Raw genomic sequence first — 24,122 nt, 5'->3', positions numbered from 1 at the left:
AATAGTGCAGTTGATCCTTGAACTATGCAGGATTAGGGGTGCTGGTCCTACACGCAGTTGATGATCCATGTATAATTTATAGTTGGCCCTCTGTATACTCTGTTCCTCTACGTCCGAGGTTCCGCACCCTTGGATTCAACCAACCATGGATCATGTAGCACTGCAGTATTTACTACCAAAAAAATTCTGCATGTAAGTGGACCCACACAGTCCAAACCGTATTTTTTAAGAGTCATCAGAAAAATCTTAAAGTAGATCATAAAAATACCTCTGAGTCTATCACTCAGACCACTTAGAGACAGCAATTGTTAGTATTTTTTACATATTTACTTAGCCTTTGTCCTACATATATGTTTTGAATACAATTATAAATTTTCATTATCCTTTTTTCACTTAACTTTTTACCATAAGCATGTTTCCATATCATAAAATATTTTTCATAAACACCATTATTTGTTGGCAACATATTATTGCATTATATTAATGTGCCTTATTGAGCCATTCCTCTGTTTGTTATGCTTTAAAGTTGCTTTTGGGTTCTTATAGTCGTAAATAATCCTGTGTATAGCCTTTGGTTGAATTTCTGATTATTTCCTATAGATTGATTTCTAGAAGCAGAATGACTGGGTCAAGTTTATGACTTCTTTTAGGGCTCTTAATACAACCCAACAATTTTTTTTCTGCAACAGCTGAACTGCTTTACTTGTCCAGCAGCAATGGATGTCTCATTATATGCTTTCCAGCATTGAGTAGTGTAATTTATTTTTCTTTACAGAATTGCAGTATGAAAAATGATACATCATTCGTATTTTGTCTTACTTTGGTTACTACTGAGCTTGACTATATTTTTTGTTTGCTTATTAGCCCCTTTTAATTTTTATAATTTTTGTTCCATGAATTGTCTGTTCAAATTCATTATTTTTCTATTGGAATGCTCTTACAATTTTAATTTTATTGCAGTCAGTCCTTGTCTCCCCCAATTCCTTTTTCATATCAACTTGCTTTCTCTCTATGGCTTTCTGTTTTCATTGAGTTGGGTCCATGTCATCTTGTACTCTAAATAAGGATGTCACATAATTTTCTGGCTTTTTTTCTTCTAGTTCTTATATACAGTAAATCATGTTTTATTTTTGGAAATAAGTTTTATACTGTACCATAAAAATTCCAAAATTGATTACAAAAGTAAATAAACATAAAATAAATGATACTATATGTGCTTACATGTATTTGTTAATTATGTAAAACCAATCTTTTTTTTAACATCTTTATTGGAGTATAATTGCTTTACAATGTTGTGTTAGTTTCTGCTGTATAACAAAGTGAATCACCTATATGTTTACATATGTCCCTATATCCCCTCCCTCTTGCGTCTCCCTCCCATCCTCCCTATCCCACCCCTCTAGGTGGTCACAAAGCACCGAGCTGATCTCCTTGTGCTATGTGGCTGCTTCCCACTAGCTATATAATTTACATTTGGTAGTGTGTATATGTCCATGCTACTCTCTCACTTCGTTCCAGCTAACCCTTCTCCCTCTTCATGTCCTCAAGTCCATTCTCTACGTCTGCATCTTTATTCCTGTCCTGCCCCTAGGTTCGTCAGAACCATTTTTTATTTTTTTTAGATTCCATATATATGTGTTAGCATATGGTATTTGTTTTTCTCTTTCTGACTTACTTCACTCTGTATGACAGACTCTAGGTCCATCCACCTCACTACAAATAACTCAATTTTGTTTCTTTTTATGGCTGAGTAATATTCCATTGTATATATGTGCCACATCTTCTTTATCCATTTATCTGTCGATGGACACTTAGGTTGCTTCCATGTCCTGGCTATTGTAAATAGTGCTGCAATGAACACTGTGGTACATGACTCTTTTTGAATTATGGTTTTCTTAGGGTATATGCCCAGTAGTGCGATTGCTGGGTCATATGGTAGTTCTATTTTTAGTGTAAAACCAATCTTTTGCTATAAAAGCTAGGTCATATTTTTTCTACATGTGCTGGACTTGCTAATGACTTCTAAAACATGGGCTTTTCTTAGTAAATCTCTCTGTAGCAAGTATAGTATTTCAGCAAATCACCCCAAATTCAGTGGCTTAAAAAAATAAGCATTTATTATTGCTCTCTAGTCAGCTAGGAAGTTGGGAAGTCAGCTGGGAAATTGTTTTGCTCTATTTTGGGCTCACTTGTGCATCAGCACTCAGCCTTGCTGATCTTGGTTGGGCTCTCTCATCTGTTTGGGGGGCTGGCTGGCTGTAGGCTGGCCTGAGATACTTTCTCAGCTTAGACAATTGGCTCTCCTTCTGTCCCTTCCTCTTCTAGCAGGCCAGCCTAGGTGCTGCAACAGAGTGAGCAGAAGCAGGCCAAGCCTCTTGAGACCTAAGCTCACAACTGGAAATTTGTCACTTTTGCCCCATTCTATTGGCTGTGATTAATTGCAAGTCCAGCCCAGATTGAAGAGTTGTGCAGATAGACTCCATGTCTTCATGCTACAGCTGGAAAGTCACAGTCCAAAGGGTGTGGACAAGGAGGCAAGAATAATTGGAGCCATAATTGTAATCAGACTACCCCACGTAGACATTCTTCATTTCTCCAAAAATATTTTAAATGAATTTTAAATTATAATCTTACAGAGAATTTTTTAGTTAATACATTTGAATGCCCCAGACACCTTTAAATACTGAATGCTACTGAAAGTGAGGGGGTGAGTGGTCCTGTGGAAGCATTAGTATCAGCTTCTTGGTCATAGTGATCAAGATGTCACACGTCAAAAATGATACCATTGGTGATACCATGGCACACTGGGCTATATAATATGATTTGGCAGCATCTATATGTGGTTTGGTGAAAACATTTATTATATTTCTGTATATTATATAATCATGAGAAGAAAACTGAATTTACAAAGATGTTTTAAGTATGTCAAACACTGAATTTGAACAAAACTGTCACATAAAATCTTTTCAAATTTGTAATGAGAAAAGTTATCTCTATGAATATAGCTTTTTTTTTTTTTTTTTTTTTACAAATTTAATCAGTTATACATATACATATGTTCCCATATCCCCTCCCTTTTGCGTCTCCCTCCCACCCTCCCTATCCCACCCCTCCAGGCGGTCACAAAGAACCGAGCTGATCTCCCTGTGCTATGCGGCTGCTTCCCACTAGCTATCTACCTTACGTTTGGTAGTGTATATATGTCCATGCCGCTCTTTCACTTTGTCACAGCTTACCCTTCCCCCTCCCCATATCCTCAAGTCCATGCTCTAGTAGGTCTGTGTCTTTATTCCTGTCTTACCCCTATGTTCTTGATGACATTTTTTTCTTAAATTCCATATATATGTGTCAGCATACAGTATTTGTCTTTCTCTTTCTGACTTACTTCACTCTGTATGACAGACTCTAGGTCCATCCACCTCATTACAAATAGCTCAATTTCATTTCTTTTTATGGCTGAGTAATATTCCATTGTATATATGTGCCACATCTTCTTTATCCATTCATCCGATGATGGACACTTAGGTTGTTTCCATCTCCGGGCTATTGTAAATAGGGCTGCTATGAACATTTTGGTACATGTCTCTTTTTGAATTATGGTTTTCTCAGGGTATATGCCCAGTAGTGGGATTGCTGGGTCATATGGTAGTTCTATTTGTAGTTTTTTAAGGAACCTCCATACCGTTCTCCATAGTGGCTGTACCAATTCACATTCCCACCAGCAGTGCAAGAGTGTTCCCTTTTTTCCACACCCTCTCCAGCATTTATTGTTTCTAGATTTTTTGATGATGGCCATTCTGACTGGTGTGAGATGATATCTCATTGTAGTTTTGATTTGCATTTCTCTAATGAGTAAAGATGTTGAGCATCCTTTCATGTGTTTGTTGGCTGTCTGTATATCTTCTGTGGAGAAATGTCTATTTAGGTCTTCTGCCCATTTTTGGATTGGGTTGTTTGTTTTTTTGCTATTGAGCTGCATGAGCTGCTTATAAATTTTGGAGATTAATCCTTTGTCAGTTGCTTCATTTGCAAATATTTTCTCCCATTCTGAGGGTTGTCTTTTCGTCTTGTTTATGGTTTCCTTTGCTGTGCAAAAGCTTTTAAGTATCATTAGGTCCCATGTGTTTATTTTTGTCTTTATTTCCATTTCTCTAGGGGGTGGGTCAAAAAGGATCTTGCTGTGATTTATGTCATAGAGTGTTCTGCCTATGTTTTCCTCTAGGAGTTTGATAGTGTCTGGCCTTACATTTAGGTCTTTAATCCATTTTGAGCTAATTTTTGTGTATGGTGTTAGGGAGTGATCTAATCTCATACTTTTACATGTCCCTGTCCAGTTTTCCCAGCACCACTTATCGAAGAGACTGTCCTTTCTCCACTGTACATTCCTGCCTCCTTTATCAAAGATAAGGTGACCATATGTCCGTGGGTTTATCTCTGGGCTTTCTATCCTGTTCCATTGATCTATCTTTCTGTTTTTGTGCCAGTACCATACTGTCTTGATTACTGTAGCTTTGTAGTATAGTCTGAAGTCAGGGAGCCTGATTCCTCCAGCTCCGTTTTTCGTTCTCAAGATTGCTTTGGCTATTCGGGGTCTTTTGTGTTTCCATACAAATTGTGAAATTTTTTGTTCTAGTTCTGTGAAAAATGCCATTGGTAGTTTGATAGGTATTGCATTGAATCTGTAGATTGCTTTGGGTAGTACAGTCATTTTCACAATGTTGATTCTTCCAATCCAAGAACATGGTACATCTCTCCATCTATTTGTATCATCTTTAATTTCTTTCATCAGTGTCTTATAATTTTCTGCATACAGGTCTTTTGTCTCCTTAGGTAGGTTTATTCCTAGATATTTTATTCTTTTTGTTGCAATGGTAAATGGGAGTGTTCCCTTGATTTCACTTTCAGATTTTTCATCATTAGTATATAGGAATGCCAGAGATTTCTGTGCATTAATTTTGTATCCTGCAACTTTACCAAATTCATTGATTAGCTCTAGTAGTTTTCTGGTAGCATCTTTAGGATTCTCTATGTATAGTATCATGTCATCTGCAAACAGTGACAGCTTTACTTCTTCTTTTCCGATTTGGATTCCTTTTATTTCCTTTTCTTCTCTGATTGCTGTGGCTAAAACTTCCAAAACTAGGTTGAATAAGAGTGGTGAGAGTGGGCAACCTTGTCTTGTTCCTGATCTTAGTGGAAATGGTTTCAGTTTTTCACCATTGAGGACAATGCTGGCTGTGGGTTTGTCATATATGGCCTTTATTATGTTGAGGAAAGTTCCCTCTATGCCTACTTTCTGCAGGGTTTTTATCATAAATGGGTGTTGAATTTTGTCAAAAGCTTTCTCTGCATCTATTGAGATGATCATATGGTTTTTCTCCTTCAGTTTGTTAATATGATGTATCACATTGATTGATTTGCGTATATTGAAGAATCCTTGCATTCCTGGAATAAACCCCACTTGATCATGGTGTATGATCCTTTTAATGTGCTGTTGGATTCTGTTTGCTAGTATTTTGTTGAGGATTTTTGCATCTATGTTCATCAGTGATATTGGCCTGTAGTTTTCTTTCTTTGTGACATCCTTGTCTGGTTTTGGTATCAAGGTGATGGTGGCCTCGTAGAATGAATTTGGGAGTGTTCCTCCCTCTGCTATATTTTGGAAGAGTTTGAGAAGGATAGGTGTTAGCTCTTCTCTAAATGCTTGATAGAATTCGCCTGTGAAGCCATCTGGTCCTGGGCTTTTGTTTGTTGGAAGATTTTTAATCACAGTTTCAATTTCAGTGCTTGTGATTGGTCTGTTCATATTTTCTATTTCTTCCTGATTCAGTCTTGGCAGGTTGTGCATTTCTAAGAATTTGTCCATTTCTTCCAGGTTGTCCATTTTATTGGCATAGAGTTGCTTATAGTAATCTCTCATGATCTTTTGTATTTCTGCAGTGTCAGTTGTTACTTCTCCTTTTTCATTTCTAATTCTATTGATTTGAGTCTTCTCCCTTTTTTTCTTGATGAGTCTGGCTAATGGTTTATCAATTTTGTTTATCTTCTCAAAGAACCAGCTTTTAGTTTTATTGATCTTTGCTATCGTTTCCTTCATTTCTTTTTCATTTATTTCTGATCTGATTTTTATGATTTCTTTCCTTCTGCTAACTTTGGGATGTTTTTGTTCTTCTTTCTCTAATTGCTTTAGGTGCAAGGTTAGGTTGTTTATTCGAGATATTTCCTGTTTCTTAAGGTGGGATTGTATTGCCATAAACTTCCCTCTTAGAACTGCTTTTGCTGCATCCCATAGGTTTTGGGTCGTCGTGTCTCCATTGTCATTTGTTTCTAGGTATTTTTTAATTTCCTCTTTGATTTCTTCAGTGATCACTTCGTTATTAAGTAGTGTATTGTTTAGCCTCCATGTGTTTGTATGTTTTACAGCTCTTTTCCTGTAATTGATATCTAGTCTCATAGCATTGTGGTCGGAAAAGATACTTGATACAACTTCAATTTTCTTAAATTTACCAAGGCTTGATTTGTGACCCAAGATATGATCTATCCTGGAGAATGTTCCATGAGCACTTGAGAAAAATGTGTATTCTGTTGTTTTTGGATGGAATGTCCTATAAATATCAATTAAGTCCATCTTGTTTAATGTATCATTTAAAGCTTGTGTTTCCTTATTTATTTTCATTTTGGATGACCTGTCCATTGGTGAAAGTGGGGTGTTAAAGTCCCCTACTATGATTGTGTTACTGTCGATTTCTCCTTTTATGGCTGTTAATATTTCCCTTATGTATTGAGGTGCTCCTATGTTTGGTGCATAAATATTTACAATTGTTATATCTTCTTCTTGGATTGATCCCTTGATCATTATGTAGTGTCCTTCTTTGTCTCTTCTAGTAGTCTTTATTTTAAAGTCTATTTTGTCTGATATGAGAATTGCTACTCCAGCTTTCTTTTGGTTTCCATTTGCATGGAATATCTTTTTCCATCCCCTTACTTTCAGTCTGTATGTGTCTCTAGGTCTGAAGTGGGTCTCTTGTAGACAGCATATATATGGGTCTTGTTTTTGTATCCATTCAGCCACTCTGTGTCTTTTGGTGGGAGCATTTAGTCCATTTACATTTAAGGTAATTATTGATATGTATGTTCCTATTCCCATTTTCTTAATTGTTTTGGGTTCGTTATTGTAGTTCTTTTCCTTCTGTTGTGTTTCTTGCCTAGAGAAGTTCCTTTAGCATTTGTTGTAAAGCTGGTTTGGTGGTGCTGAACTCTCTCAGCTTTTGCTTGTCTGTAAAGGTTTTAATTTCTCCATCAAATCTGAATGAGATCCTTGCTGGGTAGAGTAATCTTGGTTGCAGGTTTTTCTCCTTCATCACTTTAAGTATGTCCTGCCACTCCCTTCTGGCTTGTAGAGTTTCTGCTGAGAGATCAGCTGTTATCCTGATGGGGATTCCCTTGTGTGTTATTTGTTGTTTTTGCCTTGCTGCTTTTAATATGATTTCTTTGTGTTTAATTTTTGACAGTTTGATTAATATGTGTCTTGGTGTATTTCTCCTTGGATTTATTCTGTATGGGACTCTCTGTGCCTCCTGGACTTGATTAACTATTTCCTTTCCCATATTAGGGAAGTTTTCAACTATAATCTCTTCAAATATTTTCTCAGTCCCTTTCTTTTTCTCTTCTTCTTCTGGAACCCCTATAATTCGAATGTTGGTGCGTTTAATGTTGTCCCAGAGGTCTCTGAGACTGTCCTCTGTTCTTTTCATTCTTTTTTCTTTATTTTGCTGTGCAGCAGTTATTTCCACTATTTTATCTTCCACCTCACTTATCCGTTCTTCTGCCTCAGTTATTCTGCTATTGATCCCATCTAGAGTATTTTTTATTTCATTTATTGTGTTTTTAATCGATGCTTGATTCGTCTTTAGTTCTTCTAGGTCCTTGTTAACTGTTTCTTGCATTTTGTCTATTCTATTTCCAAGATTTTGGATCATCTTTACCATCATTATTCTGAATTCTTTTTCAGATAGACTGCCTATTACCTCTTCATTTGTTAGGTCTGGTGGGTTTTTATCTTGCTCCTTCTCCTGCTGTGTGTTTTTCTGTCTTCTCATTTTGCTTATGTTACTGTGTTTGGGGTCTCCTTTTTGCAGGCTGCAGGTTCGTAGTTCCCGTTGTTTTTGGTGTGTGTCCCCAGTGGCTAAGGTTGGTTTAGTGGGTTGTGTAGGCTTCTTGGTGGAGGGGACTACTGCCTGTGTTCTGGTGGATGAGGCTGGATCTTGTCTTTCTGGTGGGCAGGTCCACGTCTGGTGGTGTGTTTTGGGGTGTTTGCAGACTTTTTATGAATTGAGGCAGCCTCTCTGCTAATGGGTGGCGTTGTGTTCCTGTCTTGCTAGTTGTTTGGCATATGGTGTCCAGCACTGTAGCTTGCTGGTCGTTGAGTGAAGCTGGGTGCTGGTGTTGAGATGGAGATCTCTGGAAGATTTTCGCCGTTTGATATTATGTGGAGCTGGGAGGTCTCTTGTGGACCAGTGTCCTGAAGTTCGCTCTCCCACCTCAGAGGCACAGCACTGACTCCTGGCTACTCAATTTGGAATGATTTGTTGTCTATTCATGTATTCCACAGATGCAGGGTACATGGAGTTGATTGTGGAGCTTTAATCCGCTGCTTCTGAGGCTGCTGGGAGAGGTTTCCCTTTCTCTTCTTTGTTCTCACAGCTCCTGGGTCTCAGCTTTGGATTTGGCCCCGCCTCTGCGTGTAGGTCGCCGGAGGGCGTCTGTTCTTCGCTCAGACAGGACAGGGTTAAAGGAGCAGCCTCTTCGGGGACTCTGGCTCACTCAGGCCGGGCGGGAGGGAGGGGCACGGAGTGCGGGGCGAGCCTGCAGCGGCAGAGGTCGGCGTGACGTTGCACCAGCCTGAGGCGCGCCGTGCGTTCTCCCAGGGAAGCCGCCCCTGGATCCCGGGACCCCGGCAGTGGCAGGCTGCACAGGCTCCCGGAAGGGCGGTGTGGACAGTGACCTGCGCTCGCACACAGGCTTCTTGGCGGCGGCAGCAGCAGCCCCAGCGTCCCACGCCCGTCTCTGGGCTCCGCGCTTTCAGCCGTGACTCGCGCCCGTCTCTGGAGCTCCTTTACGCGGCGCTCTTAATCCCCTCTCCTCGCGCACCAGGAAACCAAGAGGGAAGAAAAAGTCTCCTGCCTCTTCGGCAGCTCCAGAGTTTTCCCGGACTCCCTCCCGGCTAGCTGTGGCACATTAGCCCCCTTCAGGCTGAGTTCTCGCCGCCAGCCCCAGTCCTCTCCCTGCGCTCTGACCGAAGCCCAAGCCTCAGCTCCAGCGCCGCCCGCCCCGGCGGGGGAGCAGACAAGCCTCTCGGGCTGGTGAGTGCCGCTCGGCACCGCTCCTCTGTGCGGGAATCTCTCTGCTTTGCCCTACCCAGGTATGTGGGGAGTTTCTTGCCTTTTGGGAGGTCTGGGGTCTTCTGCCAGCGTTCAGTAGGTGTTCTGTAGGAGTTGTTCCACGTGTAGCTGTATTTCTGGTATATCTGTGGGGAGGAAGGTGATCTCCGCGTCTTACTCTTCCGCCATCTTACCCGGAAGTCATGAATATAGCTTTTTAAGAATCACATTTGATGTTGGAAATGGCTAAATGCAGTTCCTGATTTTAAAAATTTTAACGATAATCTGAAGAAAGTTTGAAGAGAAACTTTTGACAGTTACCATCTTATGTGAATAAGAATCCTTGTTCGGGCTTCCCTGGTGGTACAGTGGTTGAGAGTTCGCCTGCCGATGCAGGGGACGTGGGTTCGTGCCCCGGTCCAGGAAGATCCCACATACCGCGGAGCGGCTGGGCCCGTGAACCATGGCCGCTGAGCCTGCGCGTCCAGAGCCTGTGCTCTGCAATGGGAGAGGCCACAACAGTGAGAGGCCCGCGTACGGCAAAAAAAAAAAAAAAAAAAAAAGAATCCTTGTTCATACAGGAAGTGTTAGGAAGCCATCCACTTCCAATAATTGTGGACTCTTTGTCAGTAATTTGCACCAACCTTGTAGTTAGGACAATGAAAGAAGTTGGATGAATTAAGTATTAGGATAGGCTAACTTTGGAAACAGACAACCCCCAAATCTCAGAGGCTTAACAAATAAACATGTGTTTCTTGCTCATATCACCATCCAGTGCAGGTTGGCCAGGAAACTGCTCCATGTGGTCCCTCGTGGATCCAGGCTTCATCCCTGTTGTGCCTCCACCCTCCTTTAAGTCCTCAGAGCCCTCTCTTTTCAACCAGGAGATGAATAAAGGAAGTGAGCAGTCTGTGTGGGCGGTATTTATGGGCCAGATCTAGAAGTGATGCATATCACCTTCTGTTGCATTCCACTGGCCTGAATTTGATCACACGGCCACACCTAAATGTAATCTAGCTGTGTGCCCAGGAAAATGAAGAAAACATAGATATTGGTGAGCACTAGCAGTCTTCTTTTAAAAAACAAGTTGAACTGAACTGAACTTGCTTTTGGCAGCCTAGTTGGGTAGTGAGACAAAAAGCAGAGACTAGGGCCAACCAAAGGTGGGGGACCTAGTAAACTGCTCTCCACTTTGGTTGGAGCCCTAAAGGACTGCACTCTAGGAATAAGAGTGAGCCCGAAGTAAACCAGCTCTCTGTGGACTTCAGTCAAACTTTGTGTGAGCCAAGTAGCTCAGAATACTTTCAAGCCTTGAACTTGAAATTCTTTCTACGAGTGTTTTTTTTCCAAAGAAAAAATACAGTACACAAAGTTAACCAAACATATGAGGAGACAAGACAATAAAATTAAAACACCAGATATTGGAATTATGAGTTCATATTTTAAACAACTAAGCTTACATATTCAAAGAGATTTAAAAAGAAAGATAGGCTTGGAAATTTAAGTGTAGGAATCTAGAAAATATAAAAAGAGAGATATCAACTTTGAAAAAGAACCAGTAGAATTTCCAGAACTGTAAAGTGTATAACCAAAGTTAAGAACTCAATGGATGAGTTTAAGAGCAGATAAAACACAGCTAAGGAGAAAAATGGTGGAGTAGAATATGGGTCAGAGGAAATTATCCAAAATGAATCATGAAGAAGTGAAAAAAAGAAAATATAAAAAAGGATAAAAGAAATGGAGATGATGAAGTTTAACCTAGGTTCATTTAGAGTAGCAGAAGGGGAAGAGAGAGAGAGAGAAAACAGAGCAGAGGTAATAAACACGTGCAGATGGACTGGATATTGTCTGACAGTCATGGAAAAAGAAACACAATGCACTGGTCATCAAGCTCACGTGGAGAAAAATTGCTCAGATTAAGACACAATATCAATGGGAGCATATCAACCTGGGCTAACAAGCTGTAAATATTGTATACTATTGATTTTTAATTTTATATAAGCAATTTTTTATTTCCAATTCATGTACAGATCTCATTGTGTATATAGCATAATTTCCTGGAGAAAACAAATTTTGCAGTGAATTTTAATTATTTTAATTGTGGTAAGCATCAGGTTTAATTGTGTTAAGCATAGAAATGTCGATCTTTATTTTAAATTATTTTTCACCACTCATTTTCTTCAAAGGGTAGCAATAAATATATGCAAGTTATTTTTTATTATAGAAAGTTGGTCTGCAAAGACGAATCTAGATTCCAATTCATCGCTTTAAAGAAAAGATGCACAATTAACATCATCCACTGTCTAATCTCAGGACCATTTCTGAGGTCCACATGTGTCTCACCTCTTTGTAATATACAGGGTGAACTCTTTACTGATACACACAAAACAACAACTGTTAAAGGCAAAGACTTGCCTTTTGACATTACTAGGCCTTTGATCTGGGGACTCTGGTGCTCGGCCATGAGGGCTGAAAATGAACTATTGGTGAATGCTGCCATTCATCCCATCCCCTCCCTCCCCCTTGTCTCCCTGGTGTGAAGCCATTCATCCCATCCCCTCCCTCCCCCTTGTCTCCCTGGTGTGAAGAATCATTAGCTGAATGTAACTATACAACCAAAGTCAGATTTCATCCCAAATATCAAATCCGTTTTCCTTTGTCAAACTTTAAAGGAGAACACACGCATTCAGCTTATGATTTCTTTTTTTAAATGTCCCTGAAAAAAATCCTACTTCTATAGATTAAGAAAGCTTAGGGATAAAAAGAAAAATGTCCATGACAAAACCGATACTATGATCTCACACAGGTGAGACATAAATGATAAGATGCCCACTATAAAAATGATCTCCAAAAAAAAGCATTATTGTTTTTGCTATTCAAAAGTAACACAAGTTCACTGGGGGAAAAAAGTCCAAAAAGTATAACAAAGAAACAAAATTAATCTTTCATTCCACTATCCAAAGATAACCATTGTTAACATTATGATCTATATCTTTTCTAGAATGTTCCTACATGTGTTTTCTAGGATATACAACAAAGGCTTACCTGGGGAGTGAGGAATTTGGGCCAACTAAGAAAAAGTGGGATTTTTTGGTAGGTGTTTCAATTAATTTGGTGACAAATGGGTATAAAAGAAGGAGTAGGCCTGCTCCCCAGGCTATGTTGTGTTTTATTCATACATTCACTAATGCATTCAATAAATATTAAGCACTTCCTATGTGACATGTACTGGGTTAGGGGCTGTTCATTATGTGGGCCTTGGGCTTTACCACACACAGGTGCTCGTGTTATTACCACAAGACGTGTGGGAAGGAGGACCTGAGACATATGCTATTTTTGTCATCTACATATGACTTCATGGAGGGCTGAGGTGCCAGGAGGGCAGATATTTTGGTGGACCACAGACAGGAAGGACCAGAGGGAGTGGCTCTTACCTCCTGAGTGCAAAGGCAGAGTCAGACTGTTGAACTGTTCACTTGCCTGGCTTTGTGAGCTGAGGAAAAGGTTATTTAATAGTTAATAAAAGAATAGCTATTATTTATTAAGTGTTGTATGCCAAACAGCATACTATGCATAAATCATTTTAGTTACTTCTCACATGAACTCTGTAAGTTAAGAACTAACACTTATTGATCACTTACTGTGTAACCACCACTGTTGTAAGATTTTACGTGCAATCAATGCATCAAATCCTTGGAACAAACCTATGGGACAGGTTATGATCCCTCTTTTACAGATGAGGAAATGGAAGTTCAGAGAGACTTGCTCAAGGTCACATACTAGACGTGACAGACCATAATTCCAAAGTCCTTATGGTATTTTCTCTCACAACTATTTAACTTATTTAATTAATGAAAAATAGTGTTTCTAACTAATAAGAAACCTCCATCTCTCCCCAGATTCAATCCTGGGGAAGTTTGTTGAGTGTCACTTCTTAGACACTTCAACATCGAAGCCAGGATAAGAAAACAGACTCTTTAAATATATATTTTTTAAAACTTTATGTTTTAAATTAATCTTTTTGGAACTGATTTCTTTGGGGAAAAGACTTCCTTCTTTGATTAATACATTTCATTCTTTTCATATTTTTAAAGAAAAAGGTGATATTACTCTCTTCTTAGCCTAAATTGGGATTTCTTCGGCAATTAATAAGCTCTCCTTTATTTAATGACTATTTTTTATTGTGGTAAAATAATATATAACATAAAACTTACCACTTTAATCATTTTTAAAGTGTACATGTCAATGGCATTAATTATACTCACATGCTGTGCAACCATCACAACTCTCCATCTCTAGAACTTTCTCATCATCCCAAACTGAAATTCTGCACCCATTAAACAACTTCCCCCAATGACTATTGTTCTTAAAGGAGATAGATAACTATATTAAGCTTAGTTTTCTTTACATGAATGAGCACATAATTGTATGAGGGATATGAAGGAAAGGGATATTTGCCAGTATAATGGTAAATGCAGAGCCTACTGACAAAGGTATATAATTTGTAAAAATAGCTGAGTGAGCAGAATTCTGATTTTCAGCTGCCCTAGGCACTTCAGTGCACTTCTGATAATGATTTTCCTTGGGCATGTAGTTATACTGATAGAAATCATATCCATGCATAAATAGTGAGCTTAATTATACATAACTACATACCTAAGATGAGGTTTTACATTTTTTTTTTACATATAATTTCTGATTTACAAAAGATGAGACACTAAATTCTAACTGATCTCAGAAAAGTAGTGTGGGTCACCCTCAGAGCATGAGTGTCTTATTGTATGAGTTCTCCTTTTTACAGGAAGACACTGTATATTACCTTCCCCCTCCCCTTTCGGGAATTGTTTTCATTACATGGGATTCCACAGTCTCATCTGGTCCCTGCTGTGACTCTGCGGACAGGCAAATGCACAAAGGCTGATTTTTAGGGTTTAGGATGTAGTCGGGGGTAGAGCAACGCTACCTGGTCCTATTGAGAATGACACTTCTTCACACCTTCAACTCATTTGTACTGAGCCTAATCATTTGAGCTCAAAATAATAAAAATAAAAAGCAGCTAAAGTGGGTTGAGTGGTAATGTATGTTCCAGGCACTGTGTAAAATGCTTTGCATGCATTATTTTGTTTAATCCTCACAACGCTGTGAGATAGGAAACAATTCTCATTTTACAGATGGGAAAACTAAGGAACAGAAAGATTAGGTTACTTGCCGAAGACACACCATTCATAAGTTACAGACTGAGGATTCAAACCCAGGCTGTCTAGAGCCCTTGTTCTGAGCTACTCTGTTAACACACCCTCCTGGTCCACATCAACCTTGACAGCAGTGTTTCCTCATAGCAGAGTCAAGGTTAGACCAAAATAAACCACACGCACATTCGAGTCCCTATGGCTGAGGTGGGCAGGGAGTCTCAGCTAAGGTCAGGCACTGGGTCTGGAGGTAGAGGCTGTCCAGCCAGGGAAGGGAAATGGAAAAGGCAATGTTTTCTCTTTTCTGGCCCCACTTGTTATTTGGTTGGTGAGAGGAGATGGGGGGAAGGGGCCTCTCTAAGCAGATTTCAAAGGCATCATGTCATTCTTTGTGCTCTCTCTCTGGTGTTGTGCCCCTTCGCCCTAGGCTGGTAGTTACTGCATCCTTCTTAGAACTGCTGTTCTTGAGGGAACCACCTCCCCAGAGCTTCACTCTCCAATTCACTCTAACCTCCCCACACCTCCGCTAGAAGTTTTCTGAATATAACTGATTTTAGCTGGTCATTAGGATAGTGGTGGCCTTAAATGGATGGACTCTAAGGTGAGAATGACCCTCCCCTTCCTTGCAACTCCCTGATTCTCCCAGGAACATAGCCCTGTCTACATTTCTGAAAGCAGGAGTTTTAATGCAAATTACCACCCTAGTGAGGGAGACATTTTTGAACAGGGAGGAGTGTTAATGAATTCTGCCAGAAATTGAGGAGGCTTAGCCATCTGTGTCCCAGGGATCAGTTGTTGGGATCCAAGAGCCTCCAGAGGCACCTGAGAGCAGCTCCTGGCCTGCTAGTCTCCTCCACATTCTTGCAGGGCCAGAAACACTCTCCTGGCCCTGCTCATGGTTCCTGCTCACAGGGCACAGTCATCCACACACAACTTAAAATGAGAAGTGACTCTCCTGGGAGCGTTCCTAACCCCAAAGAGTGTTCGCAAGTTGTTCTCCTCGTAACTGTCGTGAGTTAACTTCCTGTTTCAGGAGCAAGCACTTTACATCTGTAGGTGGCACCTTTGTGAATGGTTCTGTGGACCCTGAGCGCTGCATCCTCCTCGTGTGTAGAGGTAGCAGCTGCACCACGTTGTGCTTGAGGTCTTGGTCTACTTCTGGTCATGAAAACCCTCTGGTATTCCTTACAGAGATTAGCAGTGTTTACTACATTGTACTTGAGTAACTGTACCTCAAATTAAAGAAAAAAATATTTTCTGATGCTTTTCATGCTGGAGCATAGTCTTTATTTCAAAATGGTGACAAAATATTCAGCTGCCATGATAAGACAGCTCTATTTACCAGTAGTGACAGTTTGCAGTTGAGTCGTAGGAAGGGTTTGTTAGGATGTGTTTAAAGTCATGTCGTATAAATAAAAAGAGTAGGGCCTCCCTGGTGGCGCAAGTGGTTGAGAGTCCGCCTGCCGATGCAGGGGATACGGGTTCGTGCCCCGGTCTGGGAGGATCCCATATGCCGCGGAGCGGCTGGGCCCGTGAGCCATGGCCGCTGAGCCTGCGCGTCCGGAGCCTGCGCGTCCGGAGCCTGTGCTCCGCAACGGGGGAGGCCACAACAGTGAGAGGCCCGCATACCGCAAAAAAAAAAAAAAAAAAAAAAAGAGTAAAGACCGGGTTTAGGATGGGGGCCTACAAGATACCAGCGGAGGCGGCCAGAGTTATTCTTTCACTTCCCATCAAGGTCTTGCCTTCTCTCTTACTTGTTTACAGCACTGTTACAGTATAGTGAACTCTGTCCTCAGCCTACTCTGAAAACACTGCCCCGTTTGGTCAAGTTACCCCAAAGCTACCACCTAGATCACACCATGGCAAGAAAAAGAGATGTCTTTAACCAGAATTGGCTTATTTCAATTTTCTTTTCTTTATTTCATTTTAATTATAGCCACTTGGAGCCAGTGACTATTTGGAACTGTCAAAAAATTTTGATACAGTATTTTTACGAAACATTCCACAATTTACCCTGGCAAAGAGGACCCAAGCTCGGAGATTCATAACTCTCATTGATAACTTTTATGATTTCAAGGTAAGGATGTGGTACATTTTCTCAACATTAAACATTTTGGACTGTGGAGCGAAATTATCTGGGCTGGAATCCTGGTCTACCACTTACTTCACTTCTCTGCACCTGTTTCTTCATCTGCAAATTGGAGATAATAATAGTATTTACTTCAGAGAACTGTTGTGAGGACAAAATAAACTAATACAGGTAAACCGTTTAAAACACGACTTGGCACAAGCTGAATGCTGTATAAGTACTATTGGTAGTAGCAGTAATAGTAATAGTACTATATTAAAAATCCCATCATAAGACAGTTTGCTATATTACCAAATCCTTCATTCAACCAGACATATCATATGCTCTGTCTATGAGGATGCACAGCACAATGCCTTACCTAGATTGAGTGCTCAATAAATACTTGTTGCATGAATAAATTATTGGACTGATAAAATAATGAATGAACAAAATGAATGAATGAATGACTAAAGTGCCCTCCTCAGTATCAGAGTTTTCTCTCCCTCTGACCCAGAAATCCCAGTACCTGTCATCTCTCTAAAAAAAAAAAAAAAAAATCCAGGTGTTTTAGCATGAATTGCAGAGCCTTTGTCCCTTCATCAGAGTCAGTATTGCCTAGTGGTTAAGGAGTGGGCCCTGGGACCAGGCTGAATACCTTGAAGACCAGCTTAACCTCTTGAACTTGAATTGCCTTCTTTAGCAAAAGAAGGCAATAATGGTATTTACCTCATAAGATTGTTGTGAGATACATGAGCATGTAAAGTACTTAGAACATCGTGTGGCGTACAGTAAGCTTTCAATGAAGATGAGCCATGATTAATAGTATATACCTATAAATATATATTTACAGTAAAGTATAAGTACCACTTCAAATTAGAGTAAAATATTGTTTCACTGTTAGATACAGTTTTTCCTCCTTATTCCTTGCACAGAAAGAGATAGAGCAGTGATTCTAAAATTGAAGGGACTTTGAGGGGAGAATCTGCTGGGAGGGAGAGGTGAGATTTTTAATGTTTCCTTTATTCATTCATTCAACAACATTTATCATGCCAAGCACACTGCTAATTCAATGCCAAGCAAAGCCAGACATGGTGCCTGCCTTCATGGAGCTGATAGTCTAGTGCTGAAAAAACACTAATGAAACGTGCACAGAGCTGAGTGTAGAGTCCTCACTGGATGTCCTCTTGGAAAGAGAGGGTAGTTGGTGCTGTGAGAGTACAGGGGAAGAGTAAACTGATCTTTGTGTGGGACGTGGGGGTGGGCATGGAAAGTCCTGCTGAGGAACAGCTGCACCAGAATCATCTGAGCTACTTAAGATCCGGATTCCAGAGCCCACCCCATCCCCACCAGCAAATGAGGACCAAGGGTGGGGCCTGGAGCCTGCTTGTTCACCAGCTCCTCAAGTGCTGCTCACAAACTCCGAGATATGATGGCCAAGCTCAAAGTGCAGAGTGAAAAGCCCTCACCAGGGTGGCGAGTTTGCAGCAGAGGCCCTGTGATGGGCCTGAGCACGAAGGGCAGCCAGCGTGGCTCTGGTGCCACGCTGAGGGCAGCCTGCCTTAGTGAGCACGATCCAAATCTGCTGCATGCTTCCAGGGGGTGTGCGAGCAGGGAGTCAGCAGAGGCAGGAAGCTGAGAACACCAGAGCTTAGGGGTCAAGTCCTGTCACTTGTCTCCTTCTGGGTCACTCACCCAGAGACTCTGCTCTGAAATAATCGCGTGGAGTCCAGAATAAATCGCCTGGAGGTGGCACTCTGTTTTTAGAGGGCAGTGCTTCAAGAAGAAAGTGGGAGAAGGGCATTGGTAGGTGGTTCTTAGACTGGAGGATTGATAAACTCTTTTTTTTTTTTTAATCTTTTGGCTAGGAATACCTTAAAGAAAGCTTATGGTCCCCACCCCTTAGTCCCACCCCCTGATCCTACCTCCCCCAACTGTTTCACTTCTTCGTTAGACAAAAAGATTTATCTGGCAATATGATGAAATATCAGAACTATTCTCCTAACATTTGCTTTAACTAAATCATGCATTTGGAGTTTATACTCTTTTTTAAAGCATAGTTGAAATTATCTTATTTCAGAAATTGGGAGCATTAAACAGACATTGTTCTAGAATGTATTCTAGATGTATCTGTGAAATAAGGGCATTCCCATCTGAGTAATGAAAAAGTGTCATTTGTGATTTAAATAATTTATAAGAGGAGGTAGAAGGCTATTTGGATATAGAAATACTAGTCCCAAACATCAATACATTATTTTGAAGTATCAGCATATTTACTTAAATAATGATTTTAAAAGGATGGCTGTGAATCCTGAAAACAAATTCAGGTCTCCTTAAACATCAAGAAGAGTATGTTTTGTATATAAACTAGTGGAAATAAAATTTATAAAGATAAAAAAGCTGTTTCTGATATATGATCACATGTACACTCAAACACTATGTAATCAAGAAATATTAATGTCAAGCTTAGTCTTTTTGAAGGATGTCTGGCAGGATGCTGAAATAAATGTAGGTTCTGGAAACTCAGAGTATAAGTAGAGTAGCAGTGCATCTGGAAACTCAGGGTATAAGTAGAGTAGCAATGCACCGAACTTAGCAGTCTCACCTATGCAGCGAAGTGGTAATGGTGCATATGGGGAGCATCTTTGATGCACACAGAGATGGGCTCCAAACAGTTAGGTAAAAATGTCAACCTCAGTTGTAATGGAAAAACTACTGAACTTAGAACTGGAAGATCTGGGCTGGTATCACAAGTTGAGACCTCTACAGGCCCCAGTTGCCCAATAAAACCTTTGTTCCCTACTTCAGAGGGTGATATAAACTGTGTGGAAATATTTGTAAAGTACTATGCAGATTAAAAATATCACTTTAGGGCTTCCCTGGTGGCGCAGTGGTTGAGAGTCCGCCTGCCGATGCAAGGGACACGGGTTCGTGCCCTGGTCCGGGAAGATCCCACATGCTGCGGAGCGGCTGGGCCCGTGAGCCATGGCCGCTGAGCCTGCGCGTCCGGAGCCTGTGCTCCGCAACGGGAGAGGCCACAACAGTGAGAGGCCCACATACTGCAAAAAAAATTTAAAAATTAAAAAAATATATATATATCACTTTAAAGAGACTCAAACTATAAGAAAAAATATGGACATGGTCAAAAGGCTTTTTAAAAAAGTATTTTGTTTCAAAAATACATTTGGAAACATCTGTGATCCTAGGCTATCTGAATATGGGTTATGTGGTTTGTCTATTTACATTTCAGAGCTATTCCAGAAATAGGAAAAAAGTTTCCAAATATTGAAATCCACCTTAAAGAAATGCTGAGGCTTCCCTGGTGGTGCAGTGGTTAAGAATCCACCTGCCAATGCAGGGGACACGGCTTCGAGCCCTGGTCCGGGAAGAGCCCACATGCCACAGAGCAACTAAGCCCGTGTGCCATAATGAGAAGCCACCACAATGAGAAGTCCGCGCACCACAACGAAGAGTAGCCCCCACTCGCCGCAACTAGAGAAAGCCTGCGTGCAGCAAGGAAGACCTAACACAGCCAAAAATAAACAAAAATAAATTTTAAAAAAGATTTCCATATAATTATTTTTTTAAAAAGAAATGCTGTATTCACTTATTTATGCAAGATTTTTATTCATGAAGAAGATACAGTGTAAATGGGTCCTGCCAGTTTTGAAACTTTGACAACCACATTTTGCTGATGCTTTTTTGTAGAAGTTTTAAGCATGGAGATTAATGAAATTTTTAGTAGCTTTAGGATAATTTAGGATAACTTCAGGATAATTAGCTAAAATCTCTAATTAGAAAAGCAGATTAATGAAATAGGAAAAAAGTCATAGATTGAAGCTTTAAAATATTTTTTTTTCCAAAATAAAGATAGGACTTGGAGAAAATGTGTAGAAGTCGAAATAAAGTTAAGACTGTTACTTGGAAAAAAAAAAAACTGTTACTTGGATTGAAAGAGAGGAGTTCAAGGCATTGTTCTTTTGTAAATACGCATTCTATAAACTCATAAGAGTGTATTTTCACCAAGTACCAGTTTTGCTGCATATGTTTAGAACCATTTAAAAATATATATCACTTTAAAGAGACTCAAACTGTTAGAACAAATATGAACATTTTAAAAGCAAAAATCCAAGCTCCCTGTTATGACAAACAGATTTTTATGAGAAATTTGTTTTTACCTTCAACTTGTGAAAGGTAAGGAGTAACACCATTTACTCGTTTTCCTCTGTTTCAGGTGCGCATAATTTGCTCTGCATCAACTCCCATATCAAGCTTATTTTTGTATGAACATCATGACAGTGAGTTGGAGCAAAGCAGAATACTGATGGATGATTTGGGGCTGAGCCAGGTAGGTGATATTAACATAATCTCTTTTTATTATAAAACAGCTTAATTGTTTTTGGTTTGATGCATGGCTACATTTTGAAGAAGGAATGCAGTATGTATTTAACCACTGATTTGCTGCTCTCTTCTAAAGCCAGTATAGCAGGCATATCCTCAGCATCACTAAATGTAGGGAATTACAGCTTTAAAGTGGAAGGAATCTTCGTGATCATTTTTGCATATGATAGAAACAAAATCCAGGGAGGTGGACTTAATGGGCCTGAGGTTACACCACTGACTAATGGCAGGCCAGAGCTGGATCCAGGCACCGTCTTTGGTTCTGGGCTCATTCTACATTCTGCTACACCATGCTGCCTTTTCTGGATATCCTTCTTCATGTCTGCTGGATTTGTAGAGTGCATGATACAGTATCCAACCATGTGAACTGGCTATTCCAGGTCTATGAAGTGCCTGGCAAGGCCCTTGCTTTAAAAGAAATCCATGCTTCATCTCCTAACCCCCATTCTGTAGACATTTGTGGAACACCTGTGGGTGCTAGGATCTGGGGACACTCTGTTGGGAACCAGCCTATGCTGGCCTAGTTCTCTTGGAGCTTGGGGTCTGGTGCTTCACCCCAAGCCAAGCAGAAGTGACTTTGCATTTCCTTCTTCCGTATGAATGTTACAGGGTATATTTCTCAACGGTAGGCAATTGAAATATTAGTCAAAAATTTAAAACTATAAACATTCACCCCCAGAATGAGGCCAGCCCCATTCTTTCAACCCCAGTGGTGAAAGGCTATTTGGAATGAGGAGACAGTTCCTTATTGACCTGAGTAGAAATTATGCATTCTCAGGAGTCTGGGAAAATGAGGCCAATTATTCTTTTTGAAAGTAAACTTTCAAAATATGATTATTTAAATCTACATGTAGAAATAAATAGCTGCTTATGATCCCATTTCTCTAAGAGTGATACATCCAAATAAAGTCTTTAACAATTTGGAAGAATACACTTAAGGGGCTACATGATCTCAGTTCCTAAAGTCCTTTAAATCATTGGCTTTAAATATTTTCTTCTGATCAGGTTCGGATACAGGGCAAAGTAAGCTAAGCACTTGGGGCTAATAATCATGAAGAAATCAGGGCACCTGACCGTAGGGTGATGCAGTTTTACAGTAGGTCAGTAACTTGGACTTAGGAGTCCAGAACTTTTCTCTGAAAGAGTGTAATAGCAAACCCCTAAGGAAAGAGACAAAAATTCAACGTTCACTTCTGGCCACAGGCTGGTGTTGGAATCACCAGTCCCAGGATGTTTACTGGCCTCACAGGGGGTTCCCGCTACATGGGAGGATCAAGCGTCCCAGCAGCTCAAGACCAAAAGCAGCTCTGGCCTTCCCGAAGTAAGCTCCCAGGCACGATCTCCAGGCCCACAGGAGACCTCTCAGTTACCCAGTTTGGAAAAGGCTCTTCAGGTTCATCTTCAGGCCTCCCCTCAGGAATATGGCCCTGTCTGTGGAGCTTCAGGAGAGGGTCTCAGCCTCGTCCTGACATACCAGAACTTCTTGGTTTTTCTGTTACTTATTTCTGGTGTGCACTTTTTGAGAAAAAAATCCTTTTCTGTCTGGAATGTCCTTCCATTGGATTTTGTAGAGAACTTGCATCTGAGCAAAAATTTTCTTATTTGGATTTTGGGGTGTTGTTTCAGCTTTAATTATTCATCTAATGTTTTCTCCCTGGTAATTTTTGTTCTGTTTATTGATTATTGGTTTAAATTAGCTGATTCTCTAGTCTAGTTTAAGAAATTGTATATGAAAAAAATTTATAGAATATTTTGTAGTATAAACCCAAAAAGTATTTTTTAAAGCCTGTACTTAGTTCTTTAAATTTTTAGTTGTGGGGGTTTTAATTGGTGCTAGGTTGTTGTTTTGTTTTGTTTTTTGGTAACCAGGACTCAGCAGAAGGACTCGCTATGTTTACTGGAGAAGAGGAAATCTTTGCATTTCAGCGCACAATTTCCCGACTCACAGAAATGCAGACTGAACAATACTGGAAGGAAGGGGACAGAAGCAAGAAGTAGCCGTCACTTTTGCATGAATAAAACTCTGGGCAAATCATTACCGCAGGGAGAACTCTTTATTATGGGACTTGAAGGAATCATTTTCTCACCATTAATTAAGCACTTTGTCCTCTGGACCATTTTTATCTAACATTGCTGTCAAAGATGTAGTGGATTAGTAAGTTAAAGCCATTTTTAGGGGCTTCCCTGGTGACGCAGTGGTTGAGAGTCCTCCTGCCAATGCAAGGCACACGGGTTCGAGCCCTGGTCTGGGAAGATCCCACATGCCACGGAGCAGCTGGCCCCGTGAGCCACAATTACTGAACCTGCGCATCTGGAGCCTGTGCTCCGCAACAAGAGAGGCCGCGATAGTGAGAGGCCTGCGTACCGTGATGAGGAGTGGCCCCCACTTGCCACAACTAGAGAAAGCCCTCGCACAGAAACGAAGACCCAACACAGCCATAAATAAATAAATAAAATTTTTAAAAAAAGGAGCCGGTGACACGTACGTGCGCCAAGACAGCATGAATTGGAGAAAAAAAAAACACTTTTAGGTCTACTTTTTGCCTATTTATTTGGCCTTATTTCTGCACCACAAAATTAAAATCAGCACTCCTGAAGTTAAATGTAGGACTAGGCATTTTAGTTTCATATTTAGCCACCTGAATGAATCTTGAACACACACACACACGGTAAATGCAGGGTGTCGGGACATCTCTAAGCTTTGGCTACATGGTAGCCGCACAATAGAAACACATCTTTATGAGAGGGAAAGAAAAAACTCTACATTTCAATTCAAAACAAGGAAAGCTTTATGATCTTATTTCTTTTGTTTTTCCCCCATGGTACCTTATATGACCCTGGCTTTCTTTTTGTTGTTGTAAACATCTTTATTGGAGTATACTTGCTTTACAATGTTGTGTTAGTTTCTGCTGTATGACAAAGTGAATCAGCTATATGTATACATATATCCCCTTATCTCCTCCCTCTTGCATCTCCTTCCCACCCTCCGCATCCCACCCCTCTAGGTGGACACAAAGCACCGAGCTGATCTCCCTTTGCTATGTGGCTGCTTCCTACTAGCTATCTGTTTTACATTTGGTAGTGTAT

General features: G+C 40.4%; 1 protein-coding gene across 2 annotated transcripts in view; it reads left to right on the top strand.

Annotated features, from left to right (window-relative positions):
* Nucleotides 1–23,116, top strand: part of AFG1L (AFG1 like ATPase) — a 232,887-nt gene extending 209,771 nt beyond the window's left edge. For both annotated transcript variants that reach the window (XM_060115134.1, XM_060115133.1), the window contains exons 11-13: nucleotides 16,506–16,646; nucleotides 20,869–20,982; nucleotides 22,905–23,116. In XM_060115134.1, coding sequence (XP_059971117.1) covers nucleotides 16,506–16,646; nucleotides 20,869–20,982; nucleotides 22,905–23,033 — 384 coding nt within the window. In that variant the 3' untranslated portion in view covers nucleotides 23,034–23,116. The remainder of the gene's footprint in view (nucleotides 1–16,505; nucleotides 16,647–20,868; nucleotides 20,983–22,904) is intronic.
* Nucleotides 23,117–24,122: the final 1,006 nt, after the last annotated feature.

Source organism: Mesoplodon densirostris, chromosome 12, assembly GCF_025265405.1.
Source record: "Mesoplodon densirostris isolate mMesDen1 chromosome 12, mMesDen1 primary haplotype, whole genome shotgun sequence".
In the NCBI taxonomy this organism is placed as follows: Eukaryota; Metazoa; Chordata; class Mammalia; order Artiodactyla; family Ziphiidae; genus Mesoplodon; species Mesoplodon densirostris.
The sequence above is the reverse complement of the archived record's forward strand: the minus strand, read 5'-3'. Positions and strand labels throughout refer to the sequence as shown.